General features: G+C 58.4%; 2 protein-coding genes across 3 annotated transcripts; both read left to right on the forward strand.

The window, feature by feature from the left end:
- The first annotated feature begins 737 nt into the window (after positions 1-737).
- Positions 738-13,243, forward strand: U2AF2 (U2 small nuclear RNA auxiliary factor 2). 2 transcript variants are annotated; one of them, XM_021003913.2, is made up of 12 exons: positions 738-823; positions 4,888-5,023; positions 7,330-7,374; positions 7,618-7,721; positions 8,000-8,151; positions 9,264-9,380; positions 9,617-9,755; positions 11,342-11,421; positions 11,543-11,665; positions 11,875-11,973; positions 12,237-12,485; positions 12,580-13,243. In XM_021003913.2, exons 1-12 carry the CDS (start codon positions 775-777, stop codon positions 12,712-12,714), a joined length of 1,428 nt encoding a protein of 475 aa, XP_020859572.1. In that variant the 5' UTR covers positions 738-774; the 3' UTR covers positions 12,715-13,243. The 2 variants fall into 2 exon arrangements, with proteins under 2 accessions (XP_020859572.1, XP_020859573.1); XM_021003914.2 differs by having other exon boundaries at positions 11,875-11,961.
- A 519-nt stretch (positions 13,244-13,762) lies between these two features.
- Positions 13,763-20,734, forward strand: EPN1 (epsin 1). The gene is given in 12 exon segments (XM_021003912.2): positions 13,763-13,877; positions 15,157-15,480; positions 15,609-15,858; positions 16,875-16,999; positions 18,074-18,148; positions 18,371-18,454; positions 18,561-18,713; positions 18,715-18,856; positions 19,018-19,137; positions 19,248-19,334; positions 19,569-19,826; positions 20,143-20,734. Coding segments are annotated over 11 exon segments (1,737 nt in total). The 5' UTR covers positions 13,763-13,877; positions 15,157-15,252; the 3' UTR covers positions 20,358-20,734.
- Positions 20,735-24,988: the final 4,254 nt, after the last annotated feature.

Raw genomic sequence — 24,988 nt, forward strand, 5'->3', positions numbered from 1 at the left:
GGGAGGCGTTGCCTTCGCCCTCTCTCCCCATTGGCTTGCCTCACTTTGCGCTTGCGCGGTATCCCTGGCTCCCCGTCCACCCGCTCTGGCGCAGGCGTAGCTTAGGTCCGGCTTAACCTCGCGGGGCAGCCAGCACAGGCGCACAGAGGCCCCGCCCCCGGCCAGGCTCCACGGCAGCGCGGCGATCCGCGGCCTACCAGTCGGCGCCCTCGGCTCCTCTCGCGAGCCGCGCCCAAGCCGGAGGAAGTCGAAACGGAGGGAGCCCAGAGGCGGGAGTCGGAGGTGCCCCTCCGGAAAGAGCCGAAGCCAGGCCCGAGTGCCTCCGGAAAGAGCCGAAAGCCGGAGGGGGGGGCCGCGCGGTCGCTGGGGCCAGCAGGGGAACACGACGCGCCCGTCCGCCTTCGACCTCCGGGGCAAACTCGAGGCTCCTCCGTCAAGGCCTGTGCGGTCTCGCGGGCCGGGACAGGAGGGGGCGCCTCCCGGCCAGAACTCAGGAGCCGCTGAGGCAGAGGTCGTGCGGTGTGTTCGGCCGGGCGAAGCCGGAAGCGGCCGAAGCGTTCCGGAAAAAGCCGAAGGACTCAGGCCCCTCCTCGAGCTAGTAGGAGGCGGGGCCGGGGGCGGAGCCTGCGCGGGGGCCGGAAGCGGGCGAGGCGGGCGCCGGAAGTGGGCGAGGCGGCGCCGAGGGCAGGCGAGGCAGGCCAGGCCGGGCCAGGCGGGGGGGGACGGGACGGGGGAGAAGGCGTGAACGCGGGCCGCGGCCGGCCGCCCCTCAGCATGTCCGATTTCGACGAGTTCGAGCGGCAGCTCAACGAGAACAAGCAGGGTGAGTCCTGGCCTCGGCGGCCTTACCGGCCTCCGTCACTTCTTCCTTCCCTCCCTCCGGGTCCCTTCTTCCCTCAGCCCGCGCGGCTACCTCCCCCTCCCCCTCCCGGTCCGGCGCCCCACGTGACCCCCGCGCGCGCCTCCCGCCGCGCCATGTGACCGCGCTTTGCACGTGACCGCCGCGCGTACCCGCTTCGGGCCCACGCGGGTCCGGGGGTCTTGGCCGAGACCTGGGGCTTTGCCCGGTGCCCTGGCCGGCCAGGATCCCCCACCCCCCACCCCAACTACACACCCCCTTCTCTTCCCCTCCCGCTCCCTCCTCGTTCCCTGCTGCCCACTTCCGTTTCCGGTGGCTGCCTGTTCCTCCTCCACGCCCCCTTTGTTCCCAAAATGGCCGCGGCGGGGGCTTCCCCCTCACGTGGAGGGGCTGTTAGTGGGCTGGGCCCGGCCCGACCCCTGTCTCCCCCGTCGGCCCACTGCCTTGGCTCCAGACCGTTCTCCCTTCCCGCCCCCTCCCCTTCCGCTCCAGGGGCAAGGGGCGCTTGGAGATGTCTTGGGGCTTCCGGCTGGGCGAAGGTGCCAGCCTACGGACCCTACGGCTCCCCCTCCGTCCCTCCGGGCTGCGGCGAGGGCTCGGCCAAGCGCCATGCCCTGTTACTTGGGGGGGGGGCGCATCCGGTGCTTGGAGTTCTTTGTCGGTCACCGGGGAATGCGTGGGGAGGGTCAAGTTCGTTATCCGGCTTTGTCCGGACACCCTTCCCCCTCCCTCGGGGATGCTTTGATTGCTTCGGAAGAGACTCCTTTTCTCTTGGAAGGAGAGGGTTCCGACTAGGCAAGGGGCGAATTAAGGTCTTGCTCTCCCCCCCAGACAAACATTTCCTCAGCACGTGGGCGAGCCAGCGAGTGTGAGAGGAGACTGGCTGGTTCCCCGTCCCGTATTTCAGGTTTTTTTCTCCTTTTCGTTTGGAACTTTATTTTGGTTCTACTCTCTTCGGATTATGCTTCTTCTTGATCCCCAGGGCCCGGTTTATTTTACTTGTTGGTCTTTTTCTTTGGGGTTTTGTCTCCGTAATAGGCAATCCGGAGAGATTTATTTTCTCCCTCTTTATCTGGTGTTTTTGCCCGGTAACCGTTTTCTCATGCTGTTTTGGAGAGCCAGGTCCACCTGTCTACTCTCTTCTCTAGAGAGAAGTCTTTTCCTTCTTTTCCAGATATCCCTGAAATGTCTGATCAGTCCGTTGTATCTGAACCTCTTTCCTCGTTTACCCTTTCCTTGAAGCTGGCTAAAGTTAGAGTCTCCCCCTACAAAGCTTGGTGTCTCCTTCACCTCTACTGATAGCACCTCTGCCTTTGTCCTGTGCGAATACTCTTTCCAAACTGGCCCTTTCTTCTTTAGGGGGCCACTTGTGGATCCCTTTACCCCCTTGAACCCTCTCTTTAAAGCAGTCACAGGAATTTATTTCCGGCTCAGGAAAGAGGAACTATCCCCAGAGAGGAGAAGGAAAGCCTCACTCAAAGTCTCTGAGGGAGCCAGGGACACAGAACAGAGTTGAATTCAACTCTAGGGAACAAGTCCAAAGTGTTTTCATTCACAGAGATGAGAAAACTGAGGTCTAAGGAAGCAGAAGGATTTGTCCATAGTAGTCCAATAGGCAGTCATGGGGCAAAATAGGGAAATGAACCCAAATACTTTGATCCTAGTCTCACCAACAGACTCCCTAAAGAAGTCCTGAAATTAAGCAGGGTGTGGAACTATGCCAAACCTCCCTCTCTGTGGTTTTGGAACCCTACTGACCCAGTTCCCTGGGACTAGGAGCTGGAAAGGACTAGGACCACTTCCTTCCCTTCTTTTTCTGCCTCAGTTCATAGGTTCCTTCAGCTGGGCCTCACATCTCCCCTGTGGCCACAGCCTAGTGGTTCTGTTTTCCCACACCCAACATCACCTGTTTCTAGGTTCTGGAGCTAGCGATCAAGGTTTAATCTTCCAGTCACATTTTAGAGAGGGGAAAATCTGCTATCCAGAGAGTGGCAGAGACTTGTCCCAAGGTTATACAGCACATCCAGGTTGAAGCTGAATGTCAGCTGAGTGGTCCCATTCAGAAGGAATGTTTACAATGGGGAAAGGTCTAGGTTGGAGCCTTGGTTCTACTGCTCACTAGCTATGTAACCTTGGGCAAGTGATGGTTCCTCTCTGAGCCTTATCCCTCTTCCTTTTCTTGAGGGAGATGGACTAGATGATATGATATCTGCCGTCCTTCTCAAGTTTGCCATTTGCTAGGAGGATGGGAGCTAGACTTGTCAAGTCACCTTACCTTGAAGAGAAAGAGGCAAGGATTTTGCCAACGTCACCCAGCTAAGTGGGGCGAAGACTTGAACCCAGGGCTTCTGTCTTTCAGCTTATCATCTTAGGTGATCTGGAATCAGTGTCAGAACCAGAAATGGTGCTTAGCCATTCTGGTCCCCCTGACTTCAGAAGATGTCAGCGCCTATCCCTTAGGGACTTCAGATCGTCTGCAGCAGTTGTCTTAAATCAGTTCAGGGATCTCCTGGCCCTAGTTGAGCTTGTGAGCCCAGAGTTCTTTCCTCCAAAACTAAGCTCTGCATCTTTCTGGTGGACTTGTAGCATAACTGGGGGGGGGGTGGGTGTACATCAGTGAATTCTCTCCAGAGAAGGGATGAGAATTAGGGAAGAACCTGGGTGAGAAGATGTCTGTCCATTTGTAAGGGTGTAAGACTGAGCCCACTGGTTCGGGATCCATGTTTCCCCTGGAGCAGAGGGGAGGTAGGGCTGGGCCCGTTTGGGGTCCTGGATTCCTGAAGGGAAGAGGAAGTTTGATGTGCCAGTGGGCACTTATCTTGGGAGGAGATAGACCTTGCGCTCTTTGATCTCGGTGGCATCTTTGAATGTCTCAAGCACCTGTGGGTATCTATGTCTCTGTGGCCCTCTCATCACTTTAAATACAGAAGCACCTTTTGAACATCTACAAGGTGATTAGGAGGCTGAAGATGGGGCGGGGAATGATTGAGGGTGCATATGGTGAGGGGATCTGCATCTGTCCCACTGACCAGGCTAGCAGCCAGGAGTGTATCCTGGAACTGCGAGCTACTTCCTTCACTCAGTCTGGTGAGAACTCTTCATACCTGTGTGCTTCTGGCCACATCTGCTCTGATCCCAGTTTCCTTCTGTGCCATAGACCACGTGGCAGCATCTTTTTCATGGTATTTGGGGAGAGAGGTGCCTGGAGGACATTAGTCCTTTTTGACCGCAGTAGGGTATCAGCCTAGAAACAGATTCTAGTCTTGACCCTACCCTTGTGTATGATCTCTTGTATTTTTGTTTCTGATCCTTTTTAAAATGGGGAAATGGGCCTAGGATGGAAGGAGGCCCTGGTCTGAGAGTTGGGCAGCTTGGACTTCTGTGTTAAAGCTTCCGTGATTGTAACATCTTCCATAAATCCCTTTTTTTTTCTATTTGACGAAGTATTTGGACTTGAGGGCTCCTGAGAGCCTTCCTGTTTCTGACAGTGTTTTGATCAGCATTCTGAGGAAGAGATGGTAGTGTGGGATCTCCTATATGAAAAATCCATGATGGGCTGATTCTTTTTCCCAGGAGGCAGGAGTTGTTAGGTGGAGGTGGTTGGGTTTCAGATCCTTTCCAGCCTCAGGCAGAGAAGGGGGTTGGCCAAGGAAAGTTGAGCCTCCTCAGAAGAGGCAGCTTCTGTATTATTTACACTCAGGTAGTGGCTGGTCCCAGAGGTTGAGTTTCTTCCTCTCAGGGATATTGGATCCTGCCTTGAACCTTGAGAAAATGGCAACGGGGTGGTGTGAGACGGACAAACTGTGCAGGAGATTCTGAATTCTTGTCCCTTGCTCCTAGCAACTCTTCCTAAGCCCTGAGCTTTCTTGCCTCCTAACCCTCACTCCCTCAGGAGTCCAGCTGTGTGTTCCCTTCGGCCACCCCTCGGCAGTCCTGCCACCTGGTGTGTAGATGAGGTGAAGGGAGGTGAGTTCTCCGGCCCAGCCCCCCTCTCTCAGCTCATCCTCTTAACTTCCCCTGCTTCACAGAACGAGATAAGGAGAACCGTCACCGTAAGCGCAGCCATAGCCGGAGCCGCAGCCGAGACCGGAAGAGGCGGAGTCGCAGTCGAGATCGTCGCAACCGCGACCAGCGAAGTGCTTCGCGGGACCGGAGGCGGCGCAGGTACCGGGGGATTCCCAGTACCTGTGGGGAGGGGCTTCGTTCCTTCTGTGTGTGTGCACGGCTCTGGAAGGAAACGTGGAATCAGGGGCTTGTTGGGGTGTTTCCCTCTGTCCTCAGACATGAACAGGTTCCCATAAGTCTGTGCGAAAAGACTAAGTGAGCGAGTCAAGTCAGACATTTGGGTTTGAAAATTGAGCTTCGTCAGCAAGATGGGGGCTGAGAGGCCTGTAAGCCCAGCCACAGGAAGCCGTAGACCCTGGTACCGACCCAGCAGGTGTGATCAGGGGCCACGTTGAGAGCTCCAGATTCCCTTTTAATCTTGCGAAGGCAGCCCCAGGCTCCTCTCGGATGGTCCCTGGGAAGTTTTCCCTTCCCTCTGACCTAAAGTCATCTCTTTGCAACATGGCCCCATTGTGCCTGATTCTGCCCTTTAGGGCCAATATGGTCATGCCTGGTTTTTCCAGGTGACGGTGCTTGTGTCCCTTCCAGTTCCTCTCCAGTGCCAGATGGTTTTTATGCAGAGCTCCACATCCTTTACTGTCCTGGGCACCCCCTGCTTGGGGGACTGCAGCATCGTGCTCTGTGCTGGGCACCATGTAGTAGGAGGACCCAGAACCAGCTGGGGGGGGGGTTGTCCAGAGGGCAAGGAGCAAAGCCTGTGACGTCCATGGATACATTTCCCTCTGGTTTTTTGTGTACCTGTGGTCACCCAGTGTTTGGCACAGAGGAGGAGGGGGTGCCAAAGAGAGAGCTCTGGACTGGGAGTCAAGGCCAGGTTCAGCTTCTGTCCCTGCTGCTTGTGGGCTCACTGGCATGGAACACATGGTCTGGCCTGTCTGGCCCTTGGAACGAAGTCCCTACTGTCCTTTTTGACTCAAAAGTCCTATGATTTCTGAGGAAGATGCGGGGGGGTGCAGCTAGGGAGTGTCATAATGCACAGAACTGGAGTCAGGAAGGTGGCGCCACTTCTCCAGCTTCAGACACTTCTAGCTAGGTGACCCTGTTTGTCTCAGTTTCCTCATGTGTTAAATGGGCTAGAGAAGGAAATGACAAACCAGCATAGTATGTCTGCCAAGAACTTCCCAAATGGGATCACAAGGAGTCAGACCCGACCAAATGACAGTAACAAAAGATTGGCTTTATTTTGGCCCCAGAGGGCAGAACACAAGGGGTAAACCTGCAAAGAGAGCTTTGGGTCTAATTGATCCACCGAGAGGTCTCTAGTGGTGGCTTTGTGCCAGGCACACTCCCTGCGCCAGGGGGCTGGGCAGAGCAGCTACCTGGCCCTGGGGGGTTTTCTATCCCTGGGGGCACTGAGAGACAGGCAGCGGGCCAGCTTTTAGGAGACGGGGTTCTTGGACCATCAGTAAACAAGCAAGCGTATTTCTTACATGTCTGCTGTGTGTCAGGCACAAGGTGTACATCTGTAGTCCTGCCCTCGAGGCTGTCTCTTGGGAGAAGTTATGTGTTTACCTGTAAGTACTTAGAAATAGAGTCCCTGGGGAGGGGGCAGAAAGGCCCCCACGGAGCAGGCCGGGTTAGAGCTGAGCTTTGACCGGATCTTGGGGTGCTCAGAGGCCACAGCACCCAAGGAGTGCGTGCAGCTGGAGGGGATGGTGTAGGCAGAGGTGTAGAGTCGGGAGGCGGCTCTGTAGAAGATGGGCCAGGCTGTGAAGGCCCCCATGGCCTCCTGGGGCCTTCTCACCTGGAGATTTGGGTTGTTGGTCAGAGTCGAGTAGCAAGCATATGTTAAGGACCTGGTGTATACCAGGCACTCTGCTAGGCCCTGGGGATACGAAGCAAAAAGCGAGACTGGTTCAGACCAATTTCTGTGTCCCGGTGGAGGGGTTGGCTTCTGCTTTCTCTCTTTCTCGGGGTCTCCTGTGTCTTTGGGCTAAGGAGAAGGCTTATTTTCATCAAAGAACTGTTCTTTATAACTTAATCTCTTCTTGGCCACCTGGTATCCTTTGACCCTCTCTTCCTCTAGTTATTTCTTCTCCTCCTTCTCTTTTCCTTTTTTTTCTCAGTCACCCTCTCAAGCTGGGGGGATGTCCATATTGGGGTGTGGGGGACAGGGTAGGGGCTTTTTCCCAGCACACTTGCCCAAACCCAGTACTCATAAAGAAGGGCTTCTCCTGCTCCTCCTTGTTTTCCCCTTTCCTGTTTGGGAATGAGGAAGGGGTGGGAGCTTGTCTGTGGTCATCCTGTCCTGAGCTCAGAGGGGCTCCGGAATATGGTGGGATGGGGCAAAGGAGAGATGATACTCTCTGGTTGCTCCTCCCCACACCTCTCCCTCCCCCCCCCAGCAAACCATTGACCAGAGCTGCTAAAGAGGAACACGGTGGAGTAATGTGAGCCTTTCCCCCAATGTCCATCTCCCCCTTCCCTGGTCCCCTATTTCCATGAGCGTTGGGGTGGAAACATTCCCAGGGCTGGGGCCCCATCTCCCACATCCCCCTCTTTCCCTTTGGAGAGAACGGAGTTGCCTGTGGTGGGAAGGACTGGGTGGGGGAATAGACAGTGGGTCCATTCTGGGCTAAACTGAGGTGCCCCCTCTCCCCACCCCATTTTGCCCTCGCCTCCCCTCTCCCTAGCCGTTCCCCTCGTCACGAGAAGAAAAAGAAGATTCGTAAATACTGGGATGTCCCACCACCTGGCTTTGAGCACATCACTCCCATGCAATACAAAGCGATGCAAGGTGGGTCTCCCCCCCTCCGAGGGTGGGGTGTGGCATCCTCCCAGGCCTGGGGCCCACCCCAGTTTGGGGATCGCGAGGGCCTACTATGAGGAGAGAGAGCCTTCCTGGGGGAGCTGTTCAGTGGAGTTGCTGGGGGGGGGAATTGAAAGTAGAGAAGTGAGGGGATGGGGAGTTTGGAAGCCATAGCTTGACCATTTGGGCCTCAGGAGGTTCTTAGATGACGGCTTGTATCGCCCAGACTGTAAGCCTGGTTCTTTGTCTTCTTTATCTGCTACCAGCTGCTGGTCAAATTCCAGCCACTGCCCTACTTCCAACCATGACCCCTGATGGCCTGGCAGTGACTCCCACACCTGTGCCCGTGGTTGGGAGCCAGATGACCCGGCAGGCCCGTCGACTCTATGTTGGCAACATCCCTTTTGGCATCACAGAGGTACTGCCCCTCCCTCCTTCCCTCTCCCCTTCTTCCCCCCCCAACTCCCTGCAATCCACACGGGTCAGACCCTCCCCCCCCGGCCCCCTTCCACTGCAGACGGATGATGGCGCTGTTCCAGGGGCCGGGGGGGTGGCCCTCCTTTCCTCCCTCCCCTTCCCTCCCCCCACCTCCCTTACCCCAGGGAATATACATGTGCACCTACTGGAGAGAGGGACAGAGACTCACGCACGCCGTCTCCCCGTCCCCCGTTTTTTCTCTTGTTCTCTGGCGCCGTCTCTTCCCCTGCATTCCCTCCCGTCGTTGCAGTTTTTTTTGGCCCCACTCCCCATCCCGCATCCCTCTCCCCCCCCTTTCCCTCCGCCCCAAGAATCCCCAGATCAAAGAGTTGTTTCCATTTCTCTTTAAAGTGAAAATTGTGGGGCTGAGATCCCTCGTAGCAATTTTGCTACCGTCGTCCAAGGCAAGTAAGGGCCATTCTGGCTTTTCTCAAACCTGCGCTTTTTGCTACATTTGATAAACTAGCCCCCGGAATCCAGGGCCAGGCCCCTCCACATCACTCTTCTCTCCCTCCCCTCCCCGTCCTCTCCCTCCTCTCTCTGTCCCTGTCTGCTCTTGTGCTCGCCTCTTGGTTCCTGCGTTTCTCCCCTCCCTGTGCCCTCCTGTCCCTCTGCTGCTCACGCCCCTCCATTGACCCGGGGCATCTTGGCCCTTTCTTGGCGGCGCCTCTGCTCTGCCCTGCTCTTCCTCCTCCTCCACCCGACATCATCTCCCCTGGTCCTTTTGGTGCTTCCTGCCCACAATTTCTTCTCTTTCCCTTTTGTTTCTTCTGTTTCCTCCCTCTCTCACGTTTCTGTCCATACTCTTGGGCCTTTTCTTTGGGGCCTTGAGTATTTTCTTTCTCTGTAACCTTTTCCCTCTTCTCTTTTTGCCTCTTACTTTCTCTTATGGTTTCCTATCTTCCCCTTCAAATCCCCAATCTCCCCATCTCCCCATTCTCCCCTCCCACTCCCTCCCACCCTTCCCCTCCCCCCACTCCGTGTCTCCCTCTCTCACCCCACCCCTCCTCTCTCCACCTCCCCCGCCCCCCCCTCTCTCCTCTCCCCCTGCAGGAAGCCATGATGGATTTCTTCAACGCCCAGATGCGCTTGGGGGGGCTTACCCAGGCCCCTGGCAACCCAGTCTTGGCCGTGCAGATTAACCAGGATAAGAACTTTGCCTTCCTAGAGGTGAGCTGGAGTGGCGTGTTGTGAAGGGGCTGCTTGAACCCCGTTGGGTGATCTCAGAACTCCTTTGGGGTGGTCACAGTCTCTGATTTTAGCTCTGCTGCTAACTTGTTGCAGACTGGTGCAACTCTCTTCCTCTTGTTTGGCCTCTGTTTTCCCAGTGAACGGTGAGATGGGGGAAGGCATCGTGATTAGCTTTTCATAGTCCTTGGCACTGCATTTCTGTTTCCTTCCTTCAGTTCCGATCAGTGGATGAGACAACTCAGGCCATGGCCTTTGATGGCATCATCTTCCAGGGCCAATCACTCAAGATCCGGAGGCCCCATGACTACCAGCCACTGCCTGGCATGTCCGAAAATCCCTCTGTCTACGTGCCCGGTGAGGGAGCCCTAAATCTTAACCCTGCCTGCTGTGTTAATCCCCAGTTAGGGATCCTTTGGAGGGCCTTGAAGTCTGGGTGGACCATGAGTTCAGTAAGAGCGAATGAAGTGCTGCCCCAGTCAGCGGTAATCTGTTGGTGGTCCAAGGCCTCGTGTGTAGAGCCCAGGGCGAGAGTCCTGCTTTAGCCATTTTGCATTTGGAAGAGGCCTGGTCCAGTTCTGTTTTAGAACTAAACTGGCCAGTATGTATCCAGAGGCCGTCCCCGTGGGCCGGACACCCAAGGAAGGGCTGGGTGAAGAAGGAGCTCGGTGAGGAGAAAGAACGTTTTGGGGGGAGGGGAGGAGGAGGCGGCAGAATGTGCCATCTGCTGCCTTCACGTGGCTTCAGGGCTCCACGTGGGAGCCATCAGAAGCGGGGGCACAGCATTCAGCCTGGGCAACTGGGATATTGTAGAGTGGAATTCCTTGCTGGCAAGTCAGGCCTGGGCTCAGACGCCCCCAAGGGCATTTCCTTCTTGCTCTGTCTTCTAGCATGGGGTCTTACCTTAAGAATGAGATGTCATTGTTAGCCAGTCAAATGAGATCTTCACTGAGTGAGATACTGAGGGGTTTGAGGAAGCCCTGCACAGTGATTTTTGGGATCTGGGTTCAGGTTTGCATCTGAGCTCTGCCTGCCCATCGCTGGGCCTCAGTTTGCACATAAGGTATTCTGACCACTGGTATGAGCCCAATTTTTACTTCTGCCAGAGCCCTGACCTTGGAGGCCCTATCTCTACTCTGCGGCTCACTGGAGTGACATTAAACAAGCTCTTAGCTTTTTCCTTTGTGAAATAAGGAGGTTGGAATTGATGGTCCCACCCACCAGAAAGTCAGAAAATGTCATTTTAAAAGTGGGTCATCACTTAAAGTGGCTCTTGGAGGGCGTTGTGCCCAGCAAGGACCTTCTAGCCCTAAAGCCAGTGACGTTCTCCTTTCCTTAGAACCTAAAAAACCCTAGAATCGCAAATTGGCTTCTTGAGCCTTGGCCCGCTCCTTTCCTCACTCCTGCCATGACTGCCATTTCTGGGCTGGTCTCAGACCTCTACCTTCCGTGGCCTTGGGGCAGAGTTCACCCTTCTTGCCAGGGTTGCTGCTGAGGAGCGGGCAGACTTTCAGGCAATCGTAACTGGCCTTTTTCCTAACCTGTGGTTATGCCCACAGGGGGAGCAGAGCCCAGATCTTTGCAATCCAAATGGCCTGCTGCCAACAAGCCCTTCCAGCTGGTCAGGGTCTGCCCCCTGCTGGGTCTGGTCCAGGAGGGCTTCGCAACCCCCTGATCATGTGGCATCTTGGGGATGTGGGGCAGATGCTTTGACTTGGGGGCCTTGGTCCCCCTTTGAACCAAATCCTTAATGTCTCTTTTGGGGGGAGGGGGTGTTAGCATCCAGATTCTTATGTTTCCATTGCCGTTCCTGCGTCTTTGGCCCCAGATCGCTTGGAGTGGAAGGTGGGATTTGGGGGGGTGGACCCCAAATAACTAAATCCCTAGTCCCTTGGGGGCCAGAGTGGCCTCGAGCTGAAGGGGTGCCCCTCTCCTTCCTGCAGGTGTCGTGTCCACTGTGGTCCCAGATTCTGCTCACAAGCTGTTTATTGGGGGACTCCCCAACTACCTGAATGACGATCAGGTAACCACCTGCCGACTTCCCCTGTCACCTGCTTGTCCTCTTACTTTCCCTCCCCTGACTCGCTCCATTTCGTCCCCGCCTCCACCCCGCCTGCCCGCCACCCCCCACTTCTCCCCCACAGGTGAAGGAACTGCTGACTTCCTTTGGGCCACTCAAAGCCTTCAACCTGGTCAAAGACAGCGCCACGGGTCTCTCCAAGGGCTACGCCTTCTGTGAGTACGTGGACATCAACGTCACTGACCAGGTGAGTCTCCCCAGAGGACCTCCGCCGGTGGTCCCTGCGTGCTTGGGCTCCGGGTGTCAGGGAGGGTCGGACAGCCCCCCCGGGATGGGTGGGGAACAGCCCTTCTGCCCCTGCCCCCACTCCGGTCTGGGGTAGGGGGAGGTTGGGGAATTTGGCCCCTGACCCACACTCCCCCCACGCCCGCCCCACCCCCACCCCACCCCCTGCAGGCCATCGCGGGGCTGAACGGGATGCAACTGGGGGATAAGAAGCTACTGGTACAGAGGGCTAGTGTGGGAGCCAAGAACGCAACGCTGGTGAGCCCTTCGGCACGTCATCTTCCATTGGCTAGGGGGCCCCGGGGGAGGGGGGGAAGGGGGGTGGGATTGGGCTGGGAGGAGCTGAGAGGACAGGCAGGCCAGGCAGAGGGGTGGGCAGCAGCCTGGGGTGGTGGGGGGTGCGGGTATCCCACCAGGGTGTGGAGCCTAGGAGTGGAGTGGGGAGGAGGGGGAGGTCAGCTAGAGCAGTGGCTGGCAGGGGTCGGAGGCTTGCAGGCCCGCGGCCTGACCCCGCCTCCCGTGGCCCCCCACAGAGCACGATAAACCAGACACCGGTGACGCTGCAGGTGCCCGGCCTGATGAGCTCGCAGGTGCAGATGGGTGGCCACCCCACGGAGGTGCTGTGCCTGATGAACATGGTGCTCCCCGAGGAGCTGCTGGACGACGAGGAGTATGAGGAGATTGTGGAGGATGTGCGGGACGAGTGCAGCAAGTACGGGGTGGTCAAGTCCATCGAGATCCCCCGGCCAGTGGACGGTGTGGAAGTGCCCGGCTGCGGCAAGGTGAGGAGGAGCCCCTCCTCGGCCTGGCTGGGGGGGGGGCGGGGGGGGTGGAGGGGCCGGCCCCAGCCCCTCTGCTGTCTCTCCCCCCCCCCAGATCTTCGTGGAGTTCACATCCGTGTTCGACTGTCAGAAGGCGATGCAGGGCCTGACTGGCCGCAAGTTCGCCAACAGAGTGGTTGTCACAAAGTACTGCGACCCCGACTCCTACCACCGCCGGGACTTCTGGTAGAAGCAGCCGGGGAGGGGGGCCGGGTCAGGGGGGCCGGAGCTGGCTGGGGGACCCCCCCCATCCCTTCCCCCTCACTCGTCCCTGGCCAGGAGAGGAGGAAGAGGCCCGGAGGCAGAAGGCCGGGGGCTGAAGCTCTGGGCAGGGGTGGGGCTGGGGTGCGGACACACACAACACACACAATACACACAATACACACACACAGGGGGTGGGGGATGGGGAGGGCACTGGGGGGGTGGGGTGGGCCCCCCTCCTCCCCTCGCGGTAGCGACATAGCGTGTTTATATTTTACGGCCAAAACTTTTTTCAATTTTGTTCTCCCGACCCTCGTCCTCCGCCCGCCCAGGACCATAAAGCCCTTCTTCCCGCCCCGCCCCCTCCCTGGGACCCTGCCTCCTCCCGTGATGGTTTCTTATGTAGTAGAGATGTCGTTTCTCTCCGCCCCTCCCCCTCCTGTCCTCGCGCCCCTCCCCCTGGCAGTTTCATATTTGCTAAAGACGAATTTGCTCATTAAACATTTTGTTGTATTTTACTTTATGGCGCGTCCGGTGTTGACTCGGGTGTGTTGGCGCGTCGGCCCCCCTCCCCCTCCTCCACGTGGCCCCCTCTAGTCTGTTACACCTGCCTAGGGGGACGGCCAGGTGTGATGACGTCACGGAAGGCGCGCTTTGGGTTCTGCTAGAGCTCACCCTCACACCCCCCCCCCCGTCCGGCCCTTTGGGACCGCCCTGCTGTAAAGTGGGCCGATGAGGGCGGGGGCGGGGGGCCGGAAGGAAGGGCCTGGCTCTTTCAGTGCCACACCCCCCTCCCCATCCGTAAAAGGCCTATAGGGCGGTGCGGAAGGCCCCGCTCGACCCTGGCTGGGGAATGTCTTCGAGCCGCTCCAGCTGTCGGTTTTCCCTCTGACACCAGGGTGGGCTGGGGCCTCCCTCAATCCTCGGCCTCCGGTCCCCGCCCTCGGGGCGCGTCGCTCTAGCTGGTCTCGTCTCGGTGGTTGGGGCGCCGACCGGAAGTGACGCGACGCGGTCGGCCAGCTGAGGGAAGCCGGAAGCGGACGGGGTGCGACTTCCGTTTCCGGCCGTCCTCTTCCCGGCCGCTTCCCCTGCGCTCGGCGGCGGCTCCCCCCCCCGCCCCCTCCCGGGAGCTGGAGTTGGAGGATCCCCGGGGTGAGCAGGCGAGGGGGGCGGGCCGGAGCCGGGGCTCCCCTTCCCCGGATCCTTCTGGGCTCTCTGGATCCCCCGTATCACTGCTCCCCCAGGTCCCTCCCTGTCTCCCCTCTGTCTCTGGGCCTCTTTTCCCCGGGTCTCTCCGTCTCTCCGCTGTCTCTAGTTCCCTGGGTCTCTCCAGGTCTCTTTGTCTCTCCCCTGTCTCTGTCTCTCCTGTGTCTCTCCGGGTCTCCCTGTCTCTCCCTTGTCTTTGTGTCTCTCTAGGTCTCTCTGTCTCTCCCCTGTCTCTCCTGTGTCTCCTCAGGTCTCTCCAGGTCTCCCTGTCTCTCCCCCTGTCTCTGTCTCCCCAGGTCTCTCCAGATCTCTCTGTGTCTCTGGGCTGCTCTGATTTTCTTTGGTCACATGTTGACGAATCGACCCCCCAAGTTTCATCTGTGACTTCTGGGTTTCTTTCCTATCCCCCCCGCCCCCCCCCCCCGCTTGGTCTCTGCCCCCTGTTCTTCAGTTTCCTTCTCTGTCCTCTTCCTCGGTGAGGTTTTGTTCTGTTCCTGGCCATCCCACTCCTCGGTTTCCTTCTCTTTTTTCTCTCCTGTTCCATCCCCCGGCTCTTCACCTTATCTTGTCCATCCTGATGTCCTCCCTGTTCTTTGCTCCTGTGCTGGCCATGGTCACACCTGGACCTCTCTGCCAGTCGTCGGCCTTGCTGGAGGCATCCAGAAGGGCCCTGAGGCCATGTCCTAGGAGGTGGCAGGACCTGGGGGGTGCCGGGAGAGCTGTCCTGGCCTCAGGGAGCAGGGCACTGGGCGGCAGGGCGGCTCTTGGCTCTCCTCATCAGCATGAGGGGGTGCGGGTGGGGTCTCTTGTGGTAGGAGTGCAACAGACAGCTTAGAAATGCTTTCCGACCTGGAAATTGGGAGGTCAGGACGTTTCTCCCCCCCCCACCTCTACCCCAGATGTAGGTTCTGGTCTGCATGTAGCAGGGGCTGAGGAGTGGGGGGGGGTCGTGTGGATGAGCCTTGTCCTTTTCTGTTTCCAGTCATTTCAGTCAGTGAAGATTCGTTAAGCACCTACCTTAGAGAATGGACTGACCTAGGCTGGAAGCGGCCCTGCCTTCCAGGAGCTTACATCCGGGTGGGGGATGTTCACAGGCTGCTTTTCCTTTGCTGCATCTGTCTGCCTCCGCTCTGCGCCGGCTGACCGTTTGATAAACAGTGATCGGCCTGGTGTGAATCGGCCTCGTCTGCCGCCTCAGCGCTTCTCTTGGCGTCTGCTCCCCTAGATGCGGTGACCGGCTGCCCCGAGTTGGACGTGCCCCCCTCCCCCGGCCCCCCCTGCCTTCTGCGGCCCCGGGGGGCCTGGCCCAGCCGCCGCCGTCATGTCGACGTCCTCGCTGCGCCGGCAGATGAAGAACATCGTCCACAACTATTCGGAGGCCGAGATCAAGGTGCGCGAGGCCACCAGCAACGACCCCTGGGGGCCCTCGAGCTCCCTCATGTCTGAGATCGCTGACCTCACCTACAATGTGGTGGCCTTCTCGGAGATCATGAGCATGATCTGGAAACGTCTCAACGACCACGGCAAGAACTGGAGGCATGTCTACAAGGTCAGGGGCCTCTCCCTGCTGTACCCGAGGGGACCTGGTGCGGGGGGGGCCTCTGGGGAAGCGACGGCCTGGGGTGCTGGGGGCTTGTGGGGGGACAGTCACAGGTGCCCACCCCCTCCTCCTTTTAGGCCATGACGCTCATGGAGTACCTCATCAAGACTGGCTCGGAGCGCGTGTCTCAGCAGTGCAAGGAGAACATGTACGCGGTGCAGACCCTCAAGGACTTCCAGTACGTGGACAGGGATGGCAAGGACCAGGGGGTCAACGTGCGCGAGAAGGCCAAGCAGCTGGTGGCCCTTCTGCGGGATGAGGACCGCCTGCGGGAGGAGCGGGCCCACGCCCTCAAGACAAAGGAGAAGCTAGCCCAGACGGCCACAGGTGAGCACCCAGCCTCCTCCGGCCCCCCGTCCCTGGGAGACGGGGGCCTGAGCGGCAACTGTGAGCCACAGCTGGGGCGCTGAGGGCCAGGGGCCGGGGGCTGTCCTTGGGCAGCAGCCGTGACCATTTGGGGCTCTTGGAGGATCTGGAGAAAACAACAGAAAGACAGCCCTGGCTGAGAACAGCTCTCCACCACCCTCCCCAGCAGGACCCTCTCAGCCCGCTGCCTCTCTATCCACCCCAGACCTTGCCTGGGGTGCGATCCTGCCTGGAGCCAAGATGAAGGGAACCTGGGGGACCAGGGAGCTCTGGGGTGGGGCAGAGCGGGGCCCTTACTAGGCCTCCCTGGTCTGGGAGCCTTTGTCTCCTCTCCTCCTTCCAAGACACTTGCACTTTCTCTTTCTTTTTCTGTCTCTCTGCCTCTCTTCTTTTTTCTCCTCTTTTTCATTTCCTTTCCTGTCTCTCTCCATTTCTTCTCTTTTTCTCTTTCTTTCTCTCTTTTCGTATGTGTCTTTCTTCCCCTCCTCCCCCACCTCTCGGTGTCTTCAGTCTTTCCTCTATATCCCCAATCCCCATCTTCTTTTCCGACTGTTGCTTTCAATATTTTCCTGTGTGTCGTTTTTGAAGCACCTACTATGCCAGGTATCATGTGTGCTCAGCATTATGGATACAAAGAAACTGCAACCCCCCCAGCTCTCGCTGTCCCCTGGGTAGACCCTGTGCCCAGGCCAAAGGAGCACGTGGTAGAGGGAACAGTCAGGGCCCCTCTGTAGAGGGGCAGCTGACAGGGCAGAGTGAGTAGGGACGAGAGTTGTGGTAGGGGTGACAGTGATGAGGTGGGACAGCTCCCAAGAGGGAGGGGGGCCTCCCTGGTGGCATGCCAGCTTGTGCCCCTCTCTCTTGTGTTTCGGGTGGGCATTTGTGATGGGCAACCAAGCCGAGGGTGTCTGTCCCGAAGTGGAGGGAGCGTCCCTGGAGCTGGGCCATGCCCCCTCTTCCCACCATTGTTTTCCCAGCATCCTCAGCAGCTGTGGGGTCTGGGGCGCCCCCGGAGGCAGAGCAAGCCTGGCCCCAAAGTAGCGGGGAGGAAGAGCTGCAGCTGCAGCTGGCCCTAGCCATGAGCAAAGAAGAAGCTGACCAGGTACCAGGGGCAGAGTTCCGCTGGGTGGGGAGGCAGTGGTGCGCTTGGGTTTGGCCACATCTCCTCTCCATCGTCCACATCTTTCGCCTTCTCAGCCCTGAGCCCTGCCTCCCTTCCTCTCCTTGGCTCTCTCTGGCCCTCCCAGGCTCTCTCAGGCTCTTTCTGGCTCTTCCTGGCTCCTCCTGGCTCTCCCAGGCTCTCTCAGGTTCCCCCTAGCTCTCAGGCTCTCTCAGGCGCTCCCTGGCTCTCCCTGGCTCCCCCTGGCTCCCCTTGGCTCCCCTTGGCTCCCCCTGGCTCTCCCAGGCTCTCCCAGACTCTCCCAGGCTCTCTCAGGCTCTCTCAGGTTCCTCCTGGCTCTCAGGCTCTCCCTGGCTCCCCCTGGCTCTCCCTGGCTCTCCCTGGTGCTGTCAGGCTCCCCCTGGCTCTCTCTGGCTCCCCATGGCTCTCCCTGGCTCCTCCTGGCTCCCCCTGGCTCTCCCTGGCTCTCCCTGGCGCTGTCAGGCTCCCCTTGGCTCTCTCTGGCTCTCCCTGACTGTCCCTGGCTCTCTCTGACTCTCCCTGGCTCTCTCTGGCTCCCCCTGGCTCCCCCTGGCTCTCCCTGGCTCCTCCGGCTCTCCCTGGCTCCCCCTGGCTCTCCCAGACTCTCCCAGGCTCTCCCAGGCTCTCCCTGGCTCACTCTGGCTCTCCCTGGCTCTCCCTGGCTCTCCCTGGCTCTCCCTGGCTCCCTCTGGCTCCTCCTGGCTCCCCCTGGCTCTCCCTGGCTCCTCCGGCTCTCCCTGGCTCTCCCTGGCTCTCCCTGACTCTCCCTGGCTCTCTCTGGCTCCCCCTGGCTCTCCCAGGCTCTCCCTGGCTCTCCCTGGCTCTCTCTGGCTCTCCCTGGCTCTCCCTGGCTCCCCCTTTCTCCCCCTGGCTCCTCCGGCTTTCTCTGGCCCTCCCTGACTCTCCCTGGCTCTCTCTGCCTCTCCCTGGTTCCCTCTGGCTCCCCCTGCCTCTCCCTGGCTCTCTCTGGCTCTCTCTGGCTCTCCCTGGCTCTGCGACTCTCAGCCCTCACATTCTCTCTCCCCACCCTGCCAGCCCCCACCCTGTGGCCCCGAGGATGACGTCCAGCTCCAGCTGGCCCTTAGTTTGAGCCGGGAGGAGCATGACAAGGTCAGAGCCACGTCCTTCCCCCCTCTCCCCTCCGTCTTCTCCCTCAGGCCCGAGCCCCCCGCCCCGGGCTGCAGGCGTCTGGCTCCCCTCATTCCATCCCCATTTCATGTTAATTTGCTGGTCACTGTTGCGGGGAGAGGGTTCTCGGGAAGTTGGGGGCGAGCACGTGGGGCCCGTCCTGACCTTTCCTCCGCCTGCCGCCTGGGTGCCCCTGTCCCCCAGGAGGAGCGGATTCGTCGGGGCGATGACCTGAGGCTGCAGATGGCCATTGAGGAGAGCAAGAGAGAGACCGGGGGCAAGGAAGAGGTGAGGGGGCCTGGGGCGGGAGGGGCTGCGTCTTGCCGGCCTCGGGGTCTCTTTGTACTCCCCCCCACCCCAGTTCTCTCACGTTTGATCTCTTCTCTCTCCCCAGTCATCTCTCATGGATCTGGCTGATGTCTTCACGGCCCCTGCCCCCCCACCCTCCTCTGACCCCTGGGGTGGTCCTGTCCTTGCAGCTGTCCCACCCTCTGACCCCTGGGGGGGGCCCCCAGGACCCCCTGTCCCACCCTCAGCTGACCCCTGGGGGGGGCCCAGCTCCCACCCCTGCCTCTGGGGACCCCTGGAGACCTGCCCCACCCCCTGGCCCTGCAGCTGATCCCTGGGGGGGCCCCCCTGCTCCCCCTGCTGGAGAGGGGGGGACCCCAGACCCCTGGGGGGGAACTGATGGTAAGTACTGACTTTGTTATCTCTGATTCCATTCTCTCCCATCTATAGAATCTCCCTTAGGAGAGGGGTGGGGTAGGGCCTGGCCTCATAGCTCCCTTTCCCACCCATTTGCTCCACCCCCCACGATGCCTTTTTGCACATTCTCTTGATCTTGTCCTCAGGCCCAAGTGGGGCCCCAGTCAGCGGCCCGCCCACCACCGCTGACCCGTGGGCACCAGCGCCAGCCTTCTCAGACCCCTGGGGAGGCTCTCCAGCCAAGCCCAGCACCAATGGCACCCCAGGTATCTGGTAGTGAGGGAGAGAGTCCGGGGATGGGGGAGCCTGCCAGCCAAGTCCGTTTGGAGATGGGCTTGTGGGATGGAGGCCCCAGAGCTTGCTCTGTCCTGTGCAGTGACGGGGGGCTTTGACACAGAGCCCGATGAATTCTCTGACTTTGACCGCCTTCGGACAGCACTGCCCACCTCAGGCAGCAGCACTGGTGAGCCCCCGCCCCCTGCCACGGGGGAGGCTGCCCGCTAGCGGTGTGCCCCTCCCTGGGCTCACTGACTAGGGGACCCTGGGTAGTTCTGTTCAGCGGGGTAACACACACGTGGCTGTGGTTGTCATCAGCATTGTTGTCCTTGGCTGTGGATGGCAGGGAGGGGCATTGTTCCTGGGGCTCCCGTGATCCCCCTTCTCTCAGGTCTCTTGGATTCTGCCCTTCTGCCCCCAGGGGAGCTGGAGCTTCTGGCCGGAGAGGTCCCTGCGCGGAGCCCTGGGGCATTTGACCTCAGTGGAGTTGGGGGCTCCCTGGCAGAGGCTGTGGGGAGTCCCCCGCCGACAGTGCCGCCGGCCCCTACGCCTCCTACGCGGAAGACGCCCGAGTCCTTCCTGGGGCCCAATGCCGCCCTTGTGGACCTAGACTCTTTGGTGACTCGGCCGGGGCCTGCTCCCCCAGGACCCAAGGCCTCCAACCCCTTCCTGCCAACTGGTGAGTGGGCGTGCCCGGCTCCTTTCCCAGACAGGCCCCCTTGTTGGGGGCCACACACAGAGCTGCTGCTGGGACTCCTTGGCGCAGACCACCGTCTCGCTCTGGGCCCCAGGCCCTGCAGGACGTGCTGTGTCCCAGTCCTCTACCCCCGTGGCTGTCTTTCCATCAACCCCCATGGGTCCCCAGCCTGCCTCTTCCCCTCTCGTGTGCATGTGGTTCGTCGAGCTCCGTGTCCCTGCCGCTCCACAGCCTCGGTCCCGTCCCCTCTTGCTCTTCCCTGACCGCCCTGCCCTGCTGTGTCTCTTGACTTCCTCAGGAGCCCCTGGCACAACCGCTGGGCCATCCCTCACCAACCCCTTCCAGCCTCCACCTCCAGCCACGCTCACTCTGAACCAGCTACGTCTCAGCCCTGTGCCCCCTGCTCTGGGGGCCCCGCCAGCCTTCATCTCCCCCCTGGGTGGGGGGCCTGGCCTGCCTCCCATGATGCCCCCAGGCCCCCCACCCCCAAACACTAACCCCTTCCTCCTATAACCGGGCGGGGGGGAGGGGGATGCCCGCCTCCTCTCGCCCTCCAGGAGATCAGTATTGTGAGTGCATGTGAAAGGGGGGGACCCTTCCTCCCCCTCCCCCCCAGCCTCAGCCCAAGCCTGACCCAGTCACACTACACCCTCTCCCCAGCCACCTCCTGAAGCTGGAAACAGGAGGGAGGCTTGGCAGGCAGGGGGACCCCTCTATCCGGAGGCATTAGATGGGGCTGGGGCACGTGGGCACCCCCTCCCTGATCCCCCAGCCTTGACTCCCTGCCCTCCAATCAGTGTTGGAGCCCTGATCTCCCCCCTCCCCCCACAGTGATTGTCCCTGGTGATCACTCGTCTGACCTCTGTAATAAATGACATTTCTGACGGGCACGGGCCCCCTCATGCCCCTTCTGTTCTCTGCCACTCTGCTGCGTGTCCACCTTCCCTGCCACCAGCCCAGATGTCCTCCTCTAGGGACGGGCGGGGTCCACGCCTCTCTTCTTCCCTGGGGGCCATTGGGTATGGTCAGACTTTGGGGTCTGAGGGTGCACTTCTTCCTCGCTGACATGCGTCAGGTGCTGTCCTGGTCTGGGCCGCAAAACAGTCACTACCAGTTGGAGAGAACCCCCAAGAGCCGAGGGTGGGTCAGCAGAGGGACTCATTTTGTGCCTTCTCCCGCCTCTGCCACTGACCTTTGGCAGACTTGTGTGGACCTCGGGGAAAAAGGCTGGTGGCAGCCCTGCCCTGGTCTCCCGTGGTGACAGTGACGTGGGCCCTGGAGGGTGGGGGGCAGGGGCACAGTAGAGTGGCCCTTAACATACGTTGGGGAGAGGGACCGGGAAGGGAGCAGAAGGCCTTCCCACCTCGGCCTAGAGGGAAGAGCCTCGGGCTGCCGGGGGAGCATTGGGGCTGGCAGCCCACCAGGGGGCACCTGATCCAGCATCTGTGGCTGCCTGGGCGCCCCCCCCCCGGGGCTGCTCTTCACCCCCAACTTTGGGGGTGCTGCTGCTGATTTCCGCTCTTGGCCCTGGTTCTCTCTTCGCGGGATGCGCTCCCCATCTCCAGGCTGTTGTGAAGATGTTCTTCACATGGCAGGCGATGGAGGCCTGGCCTCTCCCCCATCCTCACTCCCCTCACGCCAGCCCTCTGAGCTGGTCTTAAACCTGACCCTGCTCCAGGCTGGTCCCATTGGTCCCAATTCCAGTCTCTACCTGTTAACCTAGGGGCTGACCCCTTGCCCCACACCCCCTTGTTCTAATCCTTAGTCTCTACCCCTATTGTCATGCTGTACCCCAGCCCTGCCTCCAGTTTGAACCCTGCCCTTTTCTTGGCAACTTCCAGTCTAACCTAACCCACAGACATCAAGGTCCAGTCGTTATTAAGGTAAACTGAGGCATGAACTTCCGCACATGTTTAGTTTATTGGGAAGGCAATAGCAATTACGAGCAAAAGGAAGTCTATCTCAGCTAGCTAAAAGACCCCAAATGAGGGCAGGCATCCTTAAAAGGAGGAGCCACCAAAAATCAGAAGGCTGCATCTTAGCTGGGAAGACCCGGACTTGGTTACAAAACCTGTGGCGTCAGAGGCATGGGAGATAGGGTTGGCTGGAAGTTGGGAATGCGGGCCAACAAGCTCTTTGGTGGTGGCTGCCTGCATAGAGTGGACCAGGAGCTGTTGAAGGTGACAGTCTGTGTGGCCGACGTTACAGGTTTCCTTCAAGGACGAGTAATTCCTAAGGAAGCTGGACTCGTAAGGCTTCTAGTATCGGCTAGTAAACTGAGCTTTTACATTTAACTCAGAGACCAAGAAGCATGACTCGGGCAGCTGTAAGACAGGCTGTATTTGATCTCCCCCTTCTTTAAGTTTGCTCCCAGTCACAGGCCTGCCCCAGTTTGTCCCCCTCCTCCTCAACAATTATTAAGCACCTGCTGTGTGCCCGGCAGTGAGTTTAAGCACTAGGGATACAGAAAATGGCAGAAGTTAGCCTCTGCCTTCAGGGAGCTAATGATCCAAGAGGCCACTCCCTAGCCCTACTGCTTCCTAAGGATTGTTGGCTCGTTGTTTCTGACTCTTCATGACCCCTTTTGGGGTTTTCTTGGCAAAGACCCTGGCGTGGTTTGCCATTTCCTTCTCCAGCTTATTTTACAGAGAAGGAAACAGGCAAAATGTAAAGGGTCACACAACTAGTAAGTGTGCAAGGTCAGATTCAAACTCGGATCCTCTTGACTCCAGACCTATTCACTGTCACCTAGGTGGCTCCTAACAATGGGTGTACGTGTGAGACAATCCTTACTCAAGGTAGTCTTGAAAAAGCTGGGTTGTTTGGGGATACTGAGGGGAATTGAGATTCGGGCATCCCCTCTTGGCAGGTATAGTGTGGGGTTTCCCCTCTGACATTTGCTGGAGCTCCCGATAAGAAACGGAGAGCCTGGGATGGTGCCCAAGGAGCCAACTTCAGTCTAGGGTTGCTGTGGCTTGTGGGAGGGCCGGCTCACGGAGGCGCCGTGGCCCTGTGTGAAGAAGACCCGGGATGGCACCATGGACGCATCCTCATTCCTCTCGGCCCTCAAGGGGACTCAGGGCCGTGCAACCCAACTGGAGTACACCCCCATAAACAGAAGCCGGAGCGGCAGTTAAAGGAAGAGGCTGGGGCCAAGCACGCCTCCCTGCACATGCTCAGTCCCTTGAGCTGGAGCACCACCTGGTGGTGTGCCCACGTGCAGCATCCTGAGCGGCTCTTGCTGACCATGCCAGTTTTAGCCCTAATGTAAATAAGGCATTATAATGTAATGTGCGTTATAAAGATGGCTTAGGTGATCTCTGATACAGGTCCCAAAGCACTGGATCTGGAGTCAGGAAGACCCGAATTCAAATCTAGCCTCAGACCCTTTCTAGCCGTGTAACTGGACCTCTGTCTACCTCCATTTCTTCAACTGTAAAATGGGGGGCATGCTAGCACCTATGCCATGGAGTTGTGGCGAGGACCAAGTGAGGCGATGTTTGTAAAGTGCTTGGCAAATATTAGGTGCTTACTGCATGTTCCTTTCATCTCCTCAGCTTCTGTGACTGATTCTCCAACCAGTGCCAAGGAAAACGGGGCAAGGATCTCTAAGGGCCTCCCTCCCAGCCCAGGGACAATGGGGCTCTTAGGATTCTGCTCACCTTGGTTGGGCCTCGGGGGTTACCCTCTGAAGGCTCTGCTTTCCAATTACGGGGGAACCAGATATTGTTTATGAATCCAAGCCCCCCCCACCCCGCCCCAGTGAGTACATGACAAGCTTTATCCAAAGCGATGCCAGAGAGTTAGGAAAATGAGCTTTATCTCCCAGCAGATGGAGAACATTAGACACGAGGTTAATGATAAACTTTGACCGTGCTGTTGTTAATGCTCCGTGTGCCCACCATGACGCATACCCTTGTCACACCCATCCTTTCCTGTTTCTCACATTTCTCCCTCACCATGTTTGTCCAAAGCCCCAGCCTCTTCCTTGAGCAGGGCCTCTTTCCTGCTTCCCACTCTTCCCTCTCAAAGTCTTAGGGAAGGGCAAAGCCTTTGCTATCCTGTCTCATGTCCCATCCACCCTGTCCTTTCCTCTCTACCATGATCACTCATTCTTATTTGTTCTGGGGATCCTCCCTGTTGCCTCACTCTCAGACAAGGAAAGGATGTCTTTTCTTGGCCAGGAGACTGCATCAGAAAGTTTGGGTCCAAATTCTACCTCAGAGCTTCTTTGGGGTATGAAATTGGACAAATCTGTTTCTATCTCTGAAGCTCCATTTTCTCATCTGTAAAATGGGGGTAATTCACATGGCTATCAGAAGTAATATATACATTTTTTTAAGGCAATTGGGGTTAAATGACTTGCCCAAGGCCACATAGCTAGTATGTGCCAAGTGTTTGGTCTGAGGCTGGATTTGAACTCAGGTCCTCCTGACTTCAGGGCCAGTGCTCTATCCACTGCACCACCTAGCTGCCCCTAGTAATATGTAAATTTAAGCTGCCTTCATTTTTTCTTTTGTGAACTGTTACTCTTAACAAATAACCAGGGGTTAATGTTTGTGATAATTATCAAGCTCCTCTGGCCTCCTCACTCTTCTGAATGCATGCCATGCTATCTTTCATCTCCATACCCCATGCCTGGAATGCTCTGCCCCACTCCTACCCATCTCTGCTTCTTTTGAGACCAAGCTCAAACATCAGCTTCACCGGAGGTCTTCTCCATACCTCTCGAAGGCTACTGACATCTACAGTATTCTACATACCTTGTGCAAACCTAATTGTAGACATCTCATCTCCTCCTTTAGAATATAAACTCCGTGAGGGCAGGGACTTTTCCGATTTAGCCCAATACCCAGCACATGGTAAACACTTAATAGACCTGTGTTCATTGGTTGCTATTAGCTAACAAATGTTAGGCCTGCTTCAATGTGTCCGCAGGCCTGTAACCTCCCTGATGGGAGTGCTCCCTCCAGTGGTGCAGATTGCACTTTTTTCATCCAGTGGGGCTCTCATCTGCCCTGTCATGCATCCTCCATGAGTGTTCCACCACAAGCGCTTTCCTCCATCTGCCATCTCTGCTTCTCATAGTCACCGTTTCTGGGAAAAGCCTGGGCCCAGCTGTTCCCGCGGTAGATCTGCATCGC

Source organism: Phascolarctos cinereus, unplaced genomic scaffold (assembly GCF_003287225.1).
Source record: "Phascolarctos cinereus isolate Bilbo 61053 unplaced genomic scaffold, phaCin_HiC Scaffold_726;HRSCAF=1367, whole genome shotgun sequence".
Classification (NCBI taxonomy): Eukaryota; Metazoa; Chordata; class Mammalia; order Diprotodontia; family Phascolarctidae; genus Phascolarctos; species Phascolarctos cinereus.